Genomic DNA, 20447 nt, shown 5'->3' with positions numbered 1-20447 from the left:
TAAAAACTTAAAAAAATATATATATTTACATATAGTTTGTATGGTCTGGAACGGATTAATTGTATTTACATACAATCCTATGGGGGAAATTGCTTCGGTTCACGACCAGAGTTTTGGAACGAATTATGGTCGTGAACCAAGGTTCCACTGTACTTGCATAATAATCGGAGCACATTATAATCAGGAAACGTAATTCACATGGCAATGTTTTTATAAAGACCGAACTCTTGAAAAATGAACGAGGAGAAGAGGTGGACTTCCATGTGCATTGGGCTATATGTTTACGATATGTGCCGATTTTTTCAGAAGTATCAATTTTAACAATATTATTGCAAAAAAATGGCATGTGTTTTGCATATGGTAAGAAAATGACTAGGTAACTGACAGGTGGATTATTTGACACAAGATTTTTTTTTTAGCCCCATGGATGTTTTTCATATCAACATTAGAGCAATCAAGACAAGAACAGGCCATTCAGCCCAACAAAACTCGCCAGCCCGATCCACTTAATTCATCTGTATGTGTATATTATATGCACACACACACCGTATATACTTGCGGATCAGTCGGGTCTTGAAACCCGAAAAATTGATTAGAAAATCAGAACCTGACTTATACACCCGTTCAAAAATACGACACTTAACTTTTTTTTTTTTTTACATCTTCTTGCTTCCTCCAATCTCGCATCAGTTTCTCCAACGCAGCGAATTTTGCTGCAGCAGCACAGGTACCAATTTCTTTTACCACTTCAACGACTTTTAATTTAAAACCAGTTTCATATTTTCTTCTGATCGAATGGTTCATCGTAGATAAGGGATGCTCTTACGATAAAGGTGTATGAGGGTGCGAGATACAAAAAATTGTGTGGTCACGTAGGCACAATACATAGGAAAAAAAAGGCAGTGTTGACAGTGGTGACTCTCTCAGGTGGGCATTAGCATATCATAATCTCTTGGACCAATAGCATGAGTTTTCCGCATTCGACTTATAAAACCAACATTATAAAATACCAGAAAGTATACTGTAAAAGCAAGCCCTGACTTATCTGCTGGGAATGGCCTCCTTGCTCACGTGTCAGCCTCAGGGCGTGTACCTTACCTCCACTTAGTTAGCGAATGAGAGAACTACTTAACAGACTTAAATTGGGTTTTTTTCTATAATTTCTTTGAACATTCCAGTTGATTTTGCGACTTCTCTTATCGTGCTAAGAATCATAGTTCGCTTGCAAGATCAATTTATTTGCACTAATCCGAGAGAGACGCAGCAGGCTGAGGGGAGGGGGAAGCATGACGTCAGGAGTACTTGTGCTTAGCTAGTGATACCTGTTTGTTTATTGATTTTTAAAGTTTGTCCTGTTTCACTACCGCGCAGGTAGTGGGGACGGCTAGTCTAAAATAACGTCAAGTTGAAATTTAGAAGTCCCTAAAATCCATTAGCTGTCATTGGTTTATTTATATTAAACTGTTATCTTTGTTGTGTATAAAAACACATTTTTCTTGGTCTTCACTACAAAACACATGGAATACTCCACACAAAAATGTTTTTCAATTAAGTACATTCAGTCTTGCATTATTATTAGTTAAAAGACCAACTTGCTTCTTTTCACTGGTTTGAGGAGATACTCCAGCAGCATGTGCTGCCCAGAAAGACTGAAAGCTGCTTTTTTTCCTAAATTGTTCACCACACGCTTGTGGACTTCACATTTACAAAGCATCTCAAAAACCCATTAAATGTCACTTGGGTGTCCATCTATTAAGCTGAAGTCAGAGTACAACCACCCAAAGCCCTATGGCCAGAGCACAATCCCTTCAAACTGTTCTAGGCAGCATACAATTCCCCTCTAGTACTCACATCCTCTAGGAGGCGCCCTTCAACTCGTAGCTCCCAAGAGGCTACAGTTCCCTCTCCGTCCTCTGCATCAGGCTTGGCCGGGTTAAAAGTGTTTGAGATGAAAATTCTGAGCTTTCTCTTTTGCTGTAAAACAGAGAGGAGAAAAAAAAGCAAAGTGAAATAATTGAGATTTGAACATTAAAGTGCCTCCTTTAAAATGGAAAAGGTATTTGCCTAGACTCAAATACCAGCAGGCATCACCAATTCTATTACATGCTCTTTTACACCTCAATTACCACTTCAAATTTCAGCTGTGCAAAATGGTCATTAGCCAGTAACAGACTTCCTACATCTAGTATTTCAATCTCTCTGTAAAGAATAATGGACACCAACCAGCAAAAATTAACACTAAAACATAAAAAAACTAAGATGCAAAAAAAATGTAAAATTAATTTGGCACTTTGAATGCTGATTTTCACATGAATAAAGTCAGGGTTAAAGGAAAATGGACTTGAACCAAGTTTTCTTTAAACTGTTTGTGTTTCATGTAAAATACACATTTGTCTTTTAAAACGGTTTGGTCCTCTGCCTGAAACACCCTTGACATAGTTTTCATCAAAAAAGATCTAATACTTCATTCCCTGGAAACATCAAGCACATAAAAGGCCTTCTGGCATCTAAGAGACCAAACTGCACCAAGGCACAAAATTAAGGCTACAATTCTTGCTGCAGCTCAATTCTGATTTTTTTTTTTTCACTCATATGTCATACAAATTTGTTGTTTTCAGAAAAATGTGAACAGCAAAACACACGTGGAATCTGAACTTTTCAAATTTACTTACACTACTTTAACATACAGTGGTGTGAAAAACTATTTGCCCCCTTCCTGATTTCTTATTCTTTTGCATGTTTGTCACACAAAATGTTTCTGATCATCAAACACATTTAACCATTAGTCAAATATAACACAAGTAAACACAAAATGCAGTTTTTTAAATGATGGTGTTTATTATTTAGGGAGAAAAAAAATCCAAACCTACATGGCCCTGTGTGAAAAAGTAATTGCCCCCTCGTTAAAAAATAACCTAACTGTGGTGTATCACACCCGAGTTCAATTTCCGTAGCCACCCCCAGGCCTGATTACTGCCACACCTGTTTCAATCAAGAAATCACTTAAATAGGAGCTGCCTGACACAGAGAAGTAGACCAAAAGCACCTCAAAAGCTAGACATCATGCCAAGATCCAAAGAAATTCAGGAACAAATGAGAACAGAAGTAATTGAGATCTATCAGTCTGGTAAAGGTTATAAAGCCATTTCTAAAGCTTTGGGACTCCAGCGAACCACAGTGAGAGCCATTATCCACAAATGGCAAAAACATGGAACAGGAGTGGCCGGCCGACCAAAATTACCCTAAGAGCGCAGAGACGACTCATCCGAGAGGTCACAAAAGACCCCAGGACAACGTCTAAAGAACTGCAGGCCTCACTTGCCTCAATTAAGGTCAGTGTTCACGACTCCACCATAAGAAAGAGGCTGGGCAAAAACGGCCTGCATGGCAGATTTCCAAGACGCAAACCACTGTTAAGCAAAAAGAACATTAGGGCTCATCTCAATTTTGCTAAGAAACATCTCAATGATTGCCAAGACTTTTGGGAAAATACCTTGTGGACTGATGAGTCAAAAGTTGAACTTTTTGGAAGGCAAATGTCCCGTTACATCTGGCGTAAAAGGAACACAGCATTTCAGAAAAAGAACATCATACCAACAGTAAAATATGGTGGTGGTAGTGTGATGGTCTGGGGTTGTTTTGCTGCTTCAGGACCTGGAAGGCTTGCTGTGATAGATGGAACCATGAATTCTACTGTCTACCAAAAAATCCTGAAGAAGAATGTCCGGCCATCTGTTCATCAACTCAAGCTGAAGCGATCTTGGGTGCTGTAACAGGACAATGACCCAAAACACACCAGCAAATCCACCTCTGAATGGCTGAAGAAAAACAAAATGAAGACTTTGGAGTGGCCTAGTCAAAGTCCTGACCTGAATCCAATTGAGATGCTATGGCATGACCTTAAAAAGGCGGTTCATGCTAGAAAACCCTCAAATAAAGCTGAATTACAACAATTTTGCAAAGATGAGTGGGCCAAAATTCCTCCAGAGCACTGTAAAAGACTCATTGCAAGTTATCGCAAACGCTTGATTGCAGTTATTGCTGCTAAGGGTGGCCCAACCAGTTATTAGGTTCAGGGGGCAATTACTTTTTCACACAGGGCCATGTAGGTTTGGATTTTTTTTTTTCCCTAAATAATAAACACCACCATTTACAAACTGCATTTTGTGTTTACTTGTGTTATATTTGACTAATGGTTAAATGTGTTTGATGATCAGAAACATTTTGTGTGACAAACATGCAAAAGAATAAGAAATCAGGAAAGGGGCAAATAGTTTTTCACACCACTGTATGGTACTAATTCTGATACAGACATGCAACATGAATGACACGTGCATTTGAAGGCTACAAGTGAAATTGTTTGGAAATTAACACTGGCCAATTAGTTTGTGAAATAGCAAATGTTAATCAAGGGGTCAGGTTTGTACTCCATTGCATAAATAATACAGAAGGCTTGTATGCTGTACAATAAAGTAGCTATGGAAATTACTATCAGTAAGGTTGCACAATTTTTCAAATATTAATCGAGATTATTATTATGAGTGCTGCAATATGCTAATTGCAAAAACTGCTAATTACTGCATTCCATTTAATACTCCCACTCTGTTAGAGATTGAGCTTTCCCAGTTACTGACCGCCTTAAACAGCAAATGAGTACTATAATCAATCACAGACACATTCATTCAGCACAAATGCACTGGCAAAATTGAGGAATTTGCATCATATTACTAATTACAGGTGACCATGCTGAACACACTTTTAGGAGTCTGATCCCTAACATCTTTTTAAAAGTGAATTTCTTTTGTTTCTGTTTGCAGCAGACTCCAGAAAAAACTGAGAAGTAGAAGTAATGTTGAACCCTTGAATTCTGATAACAGAAGTCACCATGTTTCATTTACCATAGGACAAGGCTCCTGTGTAAAACAAAGGTTTTAAAAAATATGATTAACATCCAGAGTAAGAATATGTCATCCCCTCCTATAATTAGTTAACCCAAGCAATGTTGTCTTTACTTTGTTCCAAAAGTCAAAGAAATTGAAATGGATCAAAGCAAGTGTTGCTTTATCTAATCACAACCAATGTGTGATTGAGAACACCTATTAAACTGGGTGGCAAGGTAAAAATCCAAATTTTAAAACAGTACAGGATTAGCATTTCACGATTTTCAGTCCTTTAAACGTCAGCTTTCCACTCAATCCCCTTCAACTAGCTATTTCAGTTGTGAAACAAACCTCCATTTTGTAGATTCACCAAAACAAAAAATACACAGTTCAACGTGATTGAAACTTCAGAGGGGAATAAGCTGATCTGGACCTGACTGGGTATAAACCCCAACCCTGCCCTTATTTCTTGGATGTGAACAGGACATCATGGGTATCTAGAAGGTAGAGGTGTGTGCTGCAGAGCACCTGGATTTTGGAGTCAGTTATTTGCTTTGGAACCGTTTTGTACGGAGGTGCCAAAGCTGGAATTAATACTGAAGTCAAAATTGTAGCATTGGTCCAACACATCTATGAAATATGCCGAGTTTAATGGTTTATGATACTAATACAGAATTTACACTGAAAAGCAGATGCTTGCAAACAGCATTCTTTCCAGGTAAAAAATGATGAAACTGCTCAAGAACAGAGTTACACTAGCTACCTGGAGCACGCAGGAGAAGGTCTTAACAATTACAGACAAGGTGGCAAATGTCATGAACAGCTGCTATCAATGATTGGAGCAGACTCCAGAGCTTTGGGTATAGGTTGTGCATAGAAATTGGTTTGCATCCTATGACATTTATGCTAAACACAAACACTGTGCATGTAATTGTAGCTGTACAGTTTCAATATTATAGTATCTTAAATAGGTGACAGATTATTGTCTGATCAGGGGCAAATACTACGTAAGCATTTGGTAAACTTGAAAAATATTTAGACATGGATTTTTTTTTGGGACTTGATGGTGGTGTATGAGCACTGCGGCCCATTATAACATGACAATCGTAGTATCATGTAACAATGAATTTCTAACTGAATACTCTGAGCTTACTATGCAGCAATATTTTTGCATCTAACACTTTTACATACCTACACAAAAGTACTATCAAGTTTGTGTTTACATTAACTTCTTAATCTTATATTACTGTCATTTAAAGCTTTACTCTGTGGTCTGATTTCACTTAAGAGACACAAGTTTTGTTTTCTTATTACAACGGAACCCCAATTTAACATTTCCCCATATTTATACATTTATTTTGCAAGGAAAAAAGCTTGTGTTATACTTATATTTAACTTTTATTTTAATATCAGTAATTTACAATATGTATTGTGATGCAAAAATAGTGAATAAAAAAAAATATTTTTTTAATTATTCCACTACTCCAGCATTTACCAATTTCACATTAAGTTTTGTAAATGGTTCCCTACAAAATGGACGTTTTACTGTACTGTATGTATACAGAAAACAGTCTACACAGTTGGCAACAAAAATGCATTAAGTTTAGTGTTATTAATCAAAATTAATTGCAATTATAAGGGTAATAAAAGTCAATTATAAATTCTGTGGTAACTGTACAACCCTTCTTTATCACTTGGAAATGCATATTTTAAGTTGATGAACTGCATCATGTACTGATACACAACCTGCAAGAAACAAAAAATAAGCATCTCACAGAAAAGCTGCTTTGTAGAACATACACACACTTGGGCAGTGAGTGCTCCTTATTAAAATGGCTATTTAATCATATACTTTGGTATTTGGTACACTGTATGCTGATGAAGTTCCAGCATGTAGTGATCCAATACACCACTAGGCCACAAACCAGAGCTACAGCTTAAGTCAGCCGAGAGCACAGAAGGCAAAAGGCACAACATTTTGCAGGTAAAGTGCTGTTTCCTTGCAACCTGCACATTGCTGGTATTACTGTGTCAGCAAACTCTGTCCTTTTAAGCTATCCACTGACCCAGTCTTCAAGATCACTTAAACTAAGCAATGCACTAGTGAGTGTTGCACTTTTTTCCCCTGAATGTTTTTACCCTTTTTCAAATTCTCTCAAGAAAACATCATTGCACTAATGCAATATTATTTGAAAACGAACAGCGTCAGATTGGGTGTAAATTTATGTTGGCGCTGTTAGGGTTAGATCAGGAAGGGGGGAGGGAGAACATGAATGTGACTGAGAGAATAAAACTGGAAAAAAAAGTTAACTTTTACATAGGGCTGGGCGATTTGGCCTAAAATCAAAATCTCGATTAATTGAACATTTTAACTCGATTACGAATAAGGAATGATTATTTTATTTATTTATTTATTTATTTTGCCCTCATAGTTCACTGACAAGTTTTGTACAGTAAATATGCTCACATATTACAAGTGAGAGATTTTTGAATGAAGGGTGCATTACTTGATTTTAAAATAATAGAAGATAGTGTGTTTCCTTCAATCTGTGATTATTTATTGAACATCAATGTTGAACAACTGAAATTAAAGCACACATTGCCTAAAACGAACAGTCACTTTGTTCTTATAAAAAAGTAAAAATAAATAACTTGCACTTTTGGAAACAAAATAAATTATTTTCAATGTTTTTCTTATTAAAAGTAGAAAATAAGCAGTATCTCTTCTAAATAAAATAACTCTTATATATCCTGTAAATAATATTTTAAACAGTGCATTTCTTGCATCTTCTGTAAACAAATATTTTAATGTTGTAATGAAAATAGAACTCTCTAAACACTGTTGCATGAGGTGATCTTGGCGATCTTGTCATGTCACTATATGAACATGAATTTACTCTAAGTTCTTACTAAGAAACACGAGCATGTTAACCTTTTCAGGTTTCAGGCAGGACCTGAGGCATGTAACAATGTTTCCGCCCGAACTGAAAACCCGCTCTGATGGGGAGCTAGTAGCTGGTATGCAGAGATACTTTTCTGCCACCTTACTTAGAGTGGGAAAGTGTACATGATGCTTCCTCCACCAGTCCAGTGGATTTGCCTCACTATCCAGCATGGGGGACACCAAATAGCTGCTCATCTCTGCTTCTAGCGATTGCTGAAGTGACAGAGTGGGTGTAGCTGAACTTGCTGAAGGTGTTGCCTCACTCCCTTTAAAAAAGCTTCCTAATGACCTCTTTTGCTTTTATGCTATTATATTTAATTAAGCTGACGTGTACTTACCAATTGCAAGGTGTAGGCGGTGTCCAAAACACTGCTGCCGTAACCATCCATTAAGCGCAGCAGCTTTGACAACATTAGCACCGTTGTCTGTTGTAATGGCTGAAAGTTTTTCTTCCGCGAGGTCAACATTCAGAAAGCATATCTTTCATACCTTGCGCAATCATATCTGCCGTGTGATCGGCTGGAAAATATGCCGTCTCGAGGCACCTCTGGCGCAGCTTCCAAACATCGTCAATGTAGTGCAAAGTAAGGCTCAAGAATGGGTCCATCGTCCTACTTGACCAGAGATCAGATGTGGCTGCAAAGTGTTGAACATTTTTCAGTTCAGCAGCTACATTTTTACAACACGTCTTGTACATGTCTGGAAGCGCAGTTTTAGAAAAATGTGATCGCGATGACACAGCACAGTGTATCTTCTGTCGAGAGTTTTAACGAGGTGTTTAAACCCGCTTCGCTCCACTGTAGCCAAAGGAGTCCTATCCTTTGCGATGTAATAAGAAATAGCGTTAGTTATTTCTTTCCATCTTCTTGAACTCTTCTCATACTGTGTGGCATTTGTGAACGCTTGTGTTATCGACATCTGCTTTGCGGAGGCACTTGTTGCTGGGCGCTTGTCAGTCTCATTTTGTTTTTTTTGAGCCATGCACTGTTCATATTCAGTAAAGTGATTGTGCTTCAAGTGTTGAAACAAATTGGTGGTGTTACCTTTGGGCGTCGAGACTGTTTTTCTACAGTGTCTACATCTGACTTCATTTTGTTCGATGTCATCCTTACTGAAGCCAAAATGTGTCCAAATGACGGAGACTGCGTTTTTCTTTGGTACAAGCTGCTCTTGTTGCTCAGGTGTGTCCGTGTTTAAGCTCTCTATGCTCGACATGTCGGCGGAATAACGTAACATAACGGAGCAGGGTCACGTGACTCCACACGCGGTAGTGTTTTAAAGGGAAAGTAATCGAAATAATCGACCTGGAAAAATTTGATCGATTATAGGTTCTGAATGTCGATTTCGATTACTTCTCGATTAATTGCCCAGCCCTACTTTTACAGTTAGTACCATAAATTTACACCTGATCCGACGATGTTCATTTTCAAATAATATTGCATTAGTGCGATATTTTCTGATTGGTACTATTCAGGTCATGCAATGATTTTTTCAAAATTGTCACATATTTGTCTCTTTCTTTTTATCCCCCCAGTGCTGCATTGACATTGTGCACCAGAAAGTATGAGCTTATTCAGTGCGAGCAGGAGTGGGTGGCCGGTTGCTGTGTGCTATAACAACCTTGACCTGGCACCGATCAATGCACATGTACTATGCAAGGCATGCATGGGTCCACTGAGAAAAGAAGAGTGTTCTTTGCTCACCTTGCAGAGGAACTTAGTCATCACTTCTTACAAAAAAAGGCGATGGAAAAAGACAAGGAGGATGCAACATTGACAAGCTTCTGTTCCAAGACAGCTGCTTCCCCCAGGAAAGCAAACTCAGCCAGTGTCAGGTGCCCCTTCAATGTAATAGGAACCACAGCACAGGGAGAAGTGTGTACATTGCAACAGGAACACGTGGTAAATTTAGGAAGGACAGATCTTGGGTGTGTGGGAACTGTTAACATTTGAATTTGATGATTGTATATAGCGTGGAACTGACTTCTCTGTAATATTCTTTCCTCTGCATGTCCTGGAGTACAAAAGAAACACCACCATGCACCAAAAAGTGGAGACTGGGCAAGATCAGGAAAAAAAAACAAAAACAAAAAAACAAAAAACGTGGTCATTGATTACAACCGCAAGAAAGCATGCGAATGAATATGAATAACATGGATAATGTTACATCATTGCCTCAATGTTTTCCGAAATGTACTATACAGGTCGTAAAATTAATTATTCCAAATATCATATATACCTAGGTCTCTGTTTTTTGTCAGTGCGGCTTTGACATCATGAACCAGAAGGTGCATACTAATTCGGCGTGAGCAGGAACACTCAATAAAACTGAATAAAAAAAAATGCAAGTGACTGTGAAATACAAAGAAGGCAGATTCACCAGCATTTGTGTGTCAGCTTTAATCCCTCCAGATCAAAGAATTCCCAGTTTGTTGTCTCAAAACACCACTCACATCTATAGCTATTCCCAGACAGATCTGGGGCGAGGTGTGGGTGTTGTAGAGTGATCGTGACTGAGAGTTTAATATATAAAAAAAAATACTATAAATTTACACCGGCTGTTACAGAAACAAATCAATTGTATGTTTTTATTGTATAATATTAACAATAAGAGCAGCTCACTACTCAAAAAGGTAAATATACGAGGGAGCTGTTTTCAAACTCACGACCTCTGGACCATAAGTCAGCAGTTCTCTACCGCTGAACAATGGAGGCTGTTGTATTGTTCTTCTACCTTTTGTGAAACTGTTTATTTAATATTTGGACTTCAGGCTTCACACATTATATAGTTCATGTCTACATTTTGTCATTTATTACTAAAACATGAAAAACGTTTTTGTTTAAACGATGTGTTTACATAGATTGCTGTAGACACAGAACACACATGAAATTATTTGCCCTATACAACACTAGGTAGCTCACTCCTTAATAATCAAGGCTTGAACTGGGAGAACTTCTTGCCCTTTCTGTGGCAATGGGGGGATGGTATAGCAGGCTGCTTGCTGCTCGATTTGATCGAGACATTTACAAGACAAAAGATGCTGACGGAGAGATGTGAAGGGATTTAAGGTGGGTCGGGTTTTCGAGTTTTTTTGTAGGCTTTGGTAATTCTAGTGTTAATAAACAGCTGCGTTTGTGCTCTGTAAGTAACATAAAAATTTGGGTGGAGTATTTCTTTAAGGTAGGCATATCCTAAGTAAGAGCATTCTTGATTACACAGGAGTAGACTAAGATGTCAGTGCTTGGCTAAAACTGGAGCACCACCTGGGAACACCACCCACCACAGTAGGTCACACATTGACGAAGAGCCATATTTATCTACTATCTAGTTTATAATAGTCTGTGACTTAAAGATATGAATTACAAAAAAAAAAAAAAAAGATAAAATACCGGGCTATTCAAAATGAAAGAGATTTCAAAAATGTATTTCAAACAAACCGTATAAGACAGAAACATTCTGCAGATCACTGGATAGAGGAAAGTTCAAAGTTTAAAAGCCTGCCTAAAAGTACCAGTGAATGCCACTGTTTCTTGTTTATAGTAACATGGGCAATTTGTGAAGTGTCAGTCCATTGTTCAATTGTAACGTAAATTCTGCCGACATTTCAACAAACAGCCGCCTTGTCATAAGCAAATTGACGAGTGGCCTAAAAAATTCGTAGAAGAAGGTGGCATATGCAAATGTAAAAAGCACTGGTCGTCCACGGACGTCAGATGAAAATTCAGTAACGAGGGATCAGTTGACTCGTGGTGGCAAGAAATGGTCTACTGTATTGATGTTTGTCACGCTACACATGGTGCTCCTGTTGAGTGCATGCAACCTCAAGGACCATAGGACCAAACTTTGAACTTTCCTCTATCCAGGGATGTGCGGAATGTGTTTCTGCCTTATACAGTTTGTTTGAAATAAATCCATTGTTCAAGTGTAACGTAAATTCCGCCGACATTTCAACAAACAGCCGCCTTGTCATAAGCAAACTGACGAGTGGCCTAAAAAATTCGTAGAAGAAGGTGGCATATGCAAACGTAAAAGCACTGGTCGTCCACGGATGTCAGATGAAAATTCAGTAACGAGGGATCAGTTGACTCATGTGTGGCAAGAAATGGTCTCCTGTATTGATGTTTGTCACGCTACACATGGTGCTCATGTTGAGTGCCTGCAACCTCAAGGACAATAGGACCAAACTTTGAACTTTCCTCTATCCAGGGATGTGCGGAATGTGTTTCTGCCTTATACAGTTTGTTTGAAATAAATCCATTGTTCAAGTGTAACGTAAATTCCGCCGACATTTCAACAAACAGCCGCCTTGTCATAAGCAAACTGACGAGTGGCCTAAAAAATTCGTAGAAGAAGGTGGCATATGCAAACGTAAAAGCACTGGTCGTCCACGGATGTCAGATGAAAATTCAGTAACGAGGGATCAGTTGACTCATGTGTGGCAAGAAATGGTCTCCTGTATTGATGTTTGTCACGCTACACATGGTGCTCATGTTGAGTGCCTGCAACCTCAAGGACAATAGGACCAAACTTTGAACTTTCCTCTATCCAGGGATGTGCGGAATGTGTTTCTGTCTTATACAGTTTGTTTGAAATAAAGTTTTGAAACCTGCTCTTTCATTTTGGGTATAATTACGCATTAAAAACATAAAAAAATCAGAATTTCTTCTAAATGTAAATACTAGCTGAATTTTCAGTATGCAATATAAGAGAAGAAAAAGACAACTAAAGAAAAAACAGAAAATCAAGTTCACTAGGATACCCCAGAACTGAACTTGAGAACCACTGAAGTACTCTAAATTATTCTTATACAATGGGTTTTTCTTGCCTTTTGTGATATTATTGAAAGATACACAAAGAACATGTCATGCAATGTACTACACTAGTTTCTCCCAAACCAGTTTATCCCAGTAAATGACTTTGGGGCTACCAGAACATATCCTGGCAACATATGGCACAGAGAAGATGTTTGAAGAAAACTGGAGTACGTTTATTTTTGTGGGGGCTGGGGTTGCGGTATGGTTGGGTGAGATTCATACAAACACAAGGAAATTGTGCACACTCTACAAGGTCAACAACCATGCACAGGATCTATGGAGACAGTAGCATTAACCATTGTACCAAAGTGTTACCCACTTGATTGTCACTACACTTTGATTGGAATGTAGACTAATTGTAGCCTGATATGTTAAAAGATGTATGAGATTATCTCCAACTGGTAACCGTGTCATGCTTATGTAATCAGTTTTAGTAGCATGGTTAAAATACCAAGGTTAACATGTACCACAGTGAAATGGTTTTAAACTTCTGCATATATATATATTATGATCAGCTTGAGTAGCCCTTTCTTATTTGCAATGGTGATGGACAGGTTGACAGACTACATTAGACAGGAGTCCCCGTGGACTATGATGTTTGCTGATGATATTGTGATCTGTAGCTATAGTAGGGTGCAGGATGAGGAGACCCTGGAGAGGTGGAGATATGCTCTAGAGAGGAGAGGAATGAAGGTCATTAGGAACAAGACAGAATACATGTGTGTATATAAGAGGGAGGTCAGTGGAATGGTGAGGAGGCAGGGAGTAGAGTTGGTGAAGATGGAGGAGTTTAAATACTTGGGATCAACAGTACAAAGTAATGGGGATTGGGGAAGAGAGGTGAAAAAGAAAGTGCAGGCAGGGTGGGATGGGTGGAGAAGAGTGTCAGGAGTGATTTGTGACAGACGGGTATCAGCAAGAGTGAAAGGGAAGGTCTACAGGATAGTAGTGAGTCCAGCTATGTTATATGGGCTGGAGACGGTGGCACTGACCAGAAAGCAGGAGACAGAGTTGGAGGTGGCAGAGTTAAAGATGCTAAGATTTGCAACATTGGCAACATTTACAGAAGCTAGAGATAATCAAATTCTACCTCAAACTTTTCGTCAAGCATTAATCACCGTCTTTCCTAAACAAAATAAGGACTTGTTACAATGTGCATCATACAGACCAATTTCACTCCTGAATAATGATGTTAAGATTCTCTCAAAAATTATAGCTAGAACGATGGAGAAAGTGCCGCCTTCGGTAATATCACAGGATCAAACTGGATTTATTAAAGGCTGACACTTATCTTCCAATCTCAAGCAAGACTTGCATAGATGGTCAAACCTTCATCTCACTGTAGCCGGAAGAATTAACATTGTTAAGATGAATATCCTTCCTAAACTTTTTTTATTTCAAAACATTCCAATATATATCAATAAATCATTTTTTTAAGCAATTAGATTCAACTATAACCTAATTTATTTGGAACTCAAAACACTCACGTATCCGAAGAGCGACCCTACAGAGACCTCAGGCAGAAGGTGGCATGGCTCTACCTAATTTTCAGTTTTATTACTGGGCAGCAAACATACAAGCCATAGAAACCTGGACACAAATAAATCAACATACACAGGCTTGGTCCGCAATAGAAGTAAAATCCTGTAGTACTTCTTTATACTCCCTGCTCTGCGCTCCAATAAATGCAAGTTATCGCAAATATACTAATAACCCAATTGTGCTTTACTAACTCAGAATATGGAACCAACTTAGAAAGCATTTTAAGATGGAAAATCTTTTATCTGTGGCACCCCTGCAGGAGAACCATCTCTTTCAACTCTCGCAAACATATCCAGTTTTTAATACCTGGAAAAGATTTGGGATTAAATTGCTCAGATATCTTTATATAGACAATATCTTTGTATCCTTTGAACAATTACGTTCCAAATTCAACCTCCCAGCTACACAGTTCTTTCACTATCTTCAAGTTAGAAACTTTGTTAAACAGAAACTGCCCGATTTTCCTCATCTCGTACCCTCCATCATGCTGGAAAAAATATTGCTCAATTTCGAGGAATTAGACACAATTTCCGCATTGTATAAAATTTTATTAGAGTACCTTCCTTTCAAAGTTCCAAGAGGACAACGGGAAAAAGATCTCTTAATTAATATATCAGAAAAGGAGTGGAAGGTAGCATTGCAGAAAATTCACTTGAGCTCCATATGCGCAAAGCATAGAATTATTCAACTAAAAATCATATACAGTAATCCCTCCTCCATCGCGGGGGTTGCGTTCCAGAGCCACCCGCGAAATAAGAAAATCCGCGAAGTAGAAACCATATGTTTATATAGTTATTTTTATATTGTCATGCTTGGGTCACAGATTTGCGCAGAAACACAGGAGGTTGTAGAGAGACAGGAATGTTATTCAAACACTGCAAACAAACATTTGTCTCTTTTTCAAAAGTTTAAACTGTGCTCCATGACAAGACAGAGATGACAGTTCCGTCTCACAATTAAAAGAATGCAAACATATCTTCCTCTTCAAAGGAGTGCGTGTCAGGAGCACAGGCTGTCACAGAGATAGAGAAAAGCAAACAAATCAATAGGGCTGCTTTTAAGTATGCGAAGCACCGCGGCACAAAGCTGTTGAAGGCGGCAGCTCACACCCCCTCCGTCAGGAGCAGACAAAGAGAGAGAGAGAGAGAGAGAGAGAGAGACAGAGTTTGTTTTTCAGTCAAAAATCTTATTAGTTATAAAATCTTATTAGAGTCCCTACCTTTCAAAGATCCAAGAGGACATTGGGAAGAAGATCTCTTAATCAATATATCAGAAAAGGAGTGGAAGGTAGCAAAGCAGAGAATTCACTCGAGTTCTATATGCGCAAAGCATAGAATTATTCAACTAAAAATTATATACCGAGCTCATCTGTCTCGCTTAAAACTGTCCAAAATGTTTCCAGGCCAGGATCCAACCTGCGAGCGCTGCAACCAAGCTCCTGCCTCACTGGGTCACATGTTTTGGGCCTGCATCAAACTAACATCATTTTGGACAAAAATTTTTAAGTGCCTCTCAGACAGCCTTGGTATCACAATCCCTCCTAACCCATTAACAGCTGTGTTCGGTGTTCTTCCAGATGGACTTGAATTGGAGAAGGACAAGCAAACGGTGATTGCACTCACTACACTTTTAGCACGCAGACTTATTTTGTTAAATTGGAAGAATCCTAATTCTCCTCTTATAAGTCAGTGGGAAACCAATGTTTTATATTATTTGAAATTGGAAAAAATCAAATTTTCAGTTAGAGGATCTGTACAACATTTTTTCAAAACATGGCAGGATTTAATCAATATTATTTTAGAATAAGAGAAATAACTATTATTGCATTTAACTCCCTTCTCCATCTCTTATTTACATAGATATTTACTTCTGCCTTTCTTTTGTTTAATGTTGCCTTATTAAAAAGCCTATAGCAATTTTCCTTTAGCTAAGCTCTCCTTCTCAGGGGTGGGGTTTGATTAGTCTTCAAATTTGTTGGGTTATAAATTGATCTGCTTGTATGGAATGATTACAATGAAAATTAATAAAAAAAAAAAAAAAAAAAAAAAAAATCAATACGTGCCCTTCGAGCTTTTAAGTATGCGAAGCACCGGGCAGCATGTCATTTCAGGAAGCAGCTGCACAAAAGAGAGCAACGTGAAGATAATCTTTCAGCATTTTTAGACGAGCGTCCGTATCGTCTAGGTGTGCGAACAGCCCCCCTGCTCACACCCCCTAAGTCAGGATCAGAGAAAGTCAGTGCAAGAGAGACAGAGAAAAGTAAGCTGGGTAGCTTCTCAGCCATCTGCCAATAGTGTCCCTTGTATGAAATCAACTGGGCAAACCAACTGAGGAAGCATGTACCAGAAATTAAAAGACCCATTGTCCGCAGAAACCCGCGAAGCAGCGAAAAATCCGCGATATATATTTAAATATGCTTACATATAAAATCCGCGATGGAGTGAAGCCGCGAAAGGCGAAGTGCGATATAGCGAGGGATTACTGTATCAAGCTCATCTGTCTCGCTGAAAACTGTCTAAAATATTTCCAGGGCAAGATCCAACCTGCGAACGCTGCAACCAAGCTCCTGCCTCACTGGGTCACATGTTTTGGGCCTGCACCAAATTAACATCATTCTGGACCAAAATTTGTAAGTGCATTTCACACAGCCTTGGTATCACAATCCCTCCTAACCCATTAACAGCTGTGTTCGGTGTTCTTCCAGATGGACTTGAAGTGGAGAAGGACAAGCAAACTGTGATTGCATTCACTACACTTTTGGCATGCACTTATTTTGTTAAATTGGAAGAATCCTAAATCTCCTCTGATAAGTCAGTGGGAAACCGATGTTTTATATTATTTGAAATTGAAAAAAATCAAATTCTCAGAGTATCTGTACAGAATTTTTTCAAAACCTGACAGGATATAATCAATAATATTTTAGAATAAGAAGAAATAATTATTTCCACATTTCTTTTCCTTCTCCATTTATTTATTTATTTATATATTTTTTCCCCTATTAAAAAGCCCTAAGCAATTCTCCTTTGGCCATGCTCTCCTTCTCAAGGGTGGGATTTGATTTGTCTTCAATTTTTTTTTGGATTAATTGAGCTATTTGTATGGAATGATTACAATAAAATTAATAAATAAAATTAAAAAAAAAAAAAAGATTTGCACTGGGTATGATGAGGATGGACAGGATTATAAATGAGGACATTAGAGGGTCAGCTCAAGTTGGATGGTTGGGAGACAAAGTCAGAGAGGTGAGATCACGTTGGTTTGGGCATGTGCAGAGGAGAGATGCGGAGTATATTGGGAGAAGGATGTTAACAATAGAGCTGCCAGGGAAGAGGAAAAGAGGAAGGCCTAATTGAAGGTTTATGGATGTGGTGAGAGAGGACATGCAGGTGATGGGTGTAACAGAACAAGATGCAGAGGACAGAAAGATATGGAAGATGATGATCCGCTGTGGCAACCCCTAATGGGAGCAGCCAAAAGAAGAGGAAGATTAGGATCAGCTTGAGTTTTTTTACTCTCTCAATGGTTAAAACATATTTCACTGTTGATTCTCAAAAAGTTTTTTTCTCCCCACCATCTGTCTGATGCTACACGGATAGGCTAAGGCACTCCAGATCCTAAAAGGTATTAACCAAGTTTGACAATATTCGGTTTCTTTGATTCAGAGAAGTTTACATGAGAATACTTTCTGCATACAAGACAGAAAAACCTCTCTAATTGTCCGCTTTATTGTTGATACCAGAAGATTACCAACAATGGTAAAACCTTTCTTTACTACAATATCAGTGGTGTTTGTTTGTCCCAGAGGAGTATATTTAAAAATGCTAAGTCCAACTATTGTTGTTCATTATTATATTTTTAAGAATACCATCTTAGCTGGATGACATTTTTTGTCCATTCACTTAGCAGGTCTAAAAAAATAACACTAACCATAACCAAATGGTCAGAAAGCAACATACATACAGATGGAAGTTATGGTGGCACCATACCTTAATAGGCCGTTTGAGGGCCTCTTGAATGTCAAGTCTCTTGCGCATGATTGTTTGGTCCAGTTTTCTTTCAAAAGCTAAAAGGTCCATGTAAGCCTGGGATTCAGGGACCAGTTCTCTGATCTGTAAATGGAAGACAACAGTAAACAGATTAAAAATGAGACATATATGAAGCTTAAAGGTTCCTTTTTACTCCTAAGTGAAATGTGAAGATCTCATAAGGTTAATTTTTGGTTTAAATATTTATTTACTTTCTGACAGAACTTGAACATGACAAATGTACTGTACAACATTATACAACTATGTCAAATAAATAAAACAGGTATATATAATGAACTAAAATCTTAATTCTGACAAGTCAAAAGCTTCAAGTGTTACAGGAGAACACACTCAAAATGCACAACTAAATTCTTTGGTCAATTCCAAACAAATAAAATAGGTAATACAAAATAAAACAAGTCTCAATTCTGACCAGTCAAAAGTTTTCAAATTTTACAGAACACACTAAATTTGTTGGTCAACTCCAAACAAATAAAATCTTAATTCCAAAATTCTAAAATCTAAAACTAAATTAAAGCTTTCAGGTTTTACAAGAGAATACAAAGTAAATTCTCCTGTCAGTTCCAAATAAATAAAGTAGGTATTAATATAAAATCTCAAAAACTACCTCTATACTGTATTCTTTCCTTTGTAAAGTTTCAAACTGTTTTAAATGGTTGGGAAACAAACTCATAAATACAATCCTCAGTACAAATTCAAGCCGCTCTCGAATATAAACGAAGGAGAATATAAATGAAATTGACATATTCTCTCAATTGTGGTCAGCTTATGCTCTGAGGTAGACGTCTGCACTGCAGGACTCATGGGACCCAATGCAATTGCTTGTAACATGGGAGTGATTTTCAATTTTGCGGGGGGGGGAGTGGGCAGTTCACGCCCATGTGCAGGCGTTAACACGCAGGTACTACAGTATGGGAAATTAAAATCGAATGTTTTTTCATTTTATCACATACATATATCTGTCTATCTATATACATATACGTACGTACGTGTTATTAAAAAATAACATTTTGTTAAAAGCCTTATTCCAAAATGGATTAAATTCATTTTTTTCCTCAGAATTCTACACACAACACCCCATAATGACAACGTGAAAAAAGTTTGAGATTTTTGCAAATTTATTACAAATAAAAAAATTGAGAAAGCACATGTACATAAGTATTCACAGCCTTTGCCATGAAGCTCGAAATTGAGCTCAGGTTCATCCTGTTTCCCCTGATCATCCTTGAGATGTTTCTGCAGCTTAATTGGAGTCCACCTGTGGTAAATTCAGTTGACTGGACATGATTTGGAAAGGCACACACCTGTATATATAAGGTCCCACAGTTGACAGTTAATGTCAGAGCAAAAACCAAGCATGAAGTCAAAGGAATTGTCTGTAGACCTCCGAGACAGGATTGTCTTGAGGCACAAATCTGGGGAAGGTTACAGAAAAATTTCTGCTGCTTTGAAGGTCCCAATGAGCACAGTGGCCTCCATCATCCGTAAGTGGAAGAAGTTTGAAACCACCAGGACTCTTCCTAGAGCTGCCCGGCCATTTAAACTGAGTGATTGGGGGAGAAGGGCCTTAGTCAGGGAGATGACCAAGAACCCGATGGTCACTCTGTCAGAGCTCCAGAGGTCCTCTGCGGAGAGAGGAGAAACATCCAGAAGGACAACTATCTCTGCAGCAATCCACCAATCAGGCTTATATGGTAGAGTGGCCAGACGGAAGCCACTCCTTAGTAAAAGGCACATGGCAGCCCGCCTGGAGTTTGCCAAAAGGCACCTGAAGGACTCTCAGACCACGAGAAAGAAAATTCTCTGGTCTGATGAGACAAAAATTGAACTCTTTGGTGTGAATGCCAGGCGTCACATTTGGGGGAAACCTGGAACCATCCCTACAGTGAAGCATGGTGGTGGCAGCATCATGCTGTGGGGATGTTTTTCAGCGGCAGGGACTGGGAGACTAGTCAGGATAAAGGGAAAGATGACTGCAGCAATGTACAGAGACATCCTGGATGAAAACCTGCTCCAGAGCGCTCCTGACCTCAGACTGGGGTGACAGTTCATCTTTCAGCAGGACAACGACCCTAAGCTCACAGCCAAGATATCAAAGGAGTGGCTTCAGGACAACTCTGTGAATGTCCTTGAGTGACCCAGCCAGAGCCCAGACTTGAATCTGATTGAACATCTCTGGAGAGATCTTAAAATGGCTGTGCACCGACGCTTCCCATCCAAC

The 20447-nt window shown here is 38.5% G+C and overlaps 1 protein-coding gene across 1 annotated transcript in view; it reads right to left on the bottom strand.

Annotated features, from left to right (window-relative positions):
* Positions 1 to 20447, bottom strand: part of smarcd1 (SWI/SNF related, matrix associated, actin dependent regulator of chromatin, subfamily d, member 1) — a 79108-nt gene that overhangs the window by 35960 nt on the left and 22701 nt on the right. The window contains 2 exon segments of the mRNA XM_051925113.1: positions 1852 to 1974; positions 18167 to 18289. Of these exon segments, the coding sequence (XP_051781073.1) occupies positions 1852 to 1974; positions 18167 to 18289 (246 nt within the window).

The sequence above is a fragment of the Erpetoichthys calabaricus genome, chromosome 3 (genome assembly GCF_900747795.2).
Source record: "Erpetoichthys calabaricus chromosome 3, fErpCal1.3, whole genome shotgun sequence".
NCBI lineage: Eukaryota > Metazoa > Chordata > Cladistia > Polypteriformes > Polypteridae > Erpetoichthys > Erpetoichthys calabaricus.
Note: the sequence above shows the minus strand (reverse complement) of the source record. Positions and strands in the feature narration are given on the sequence as shown.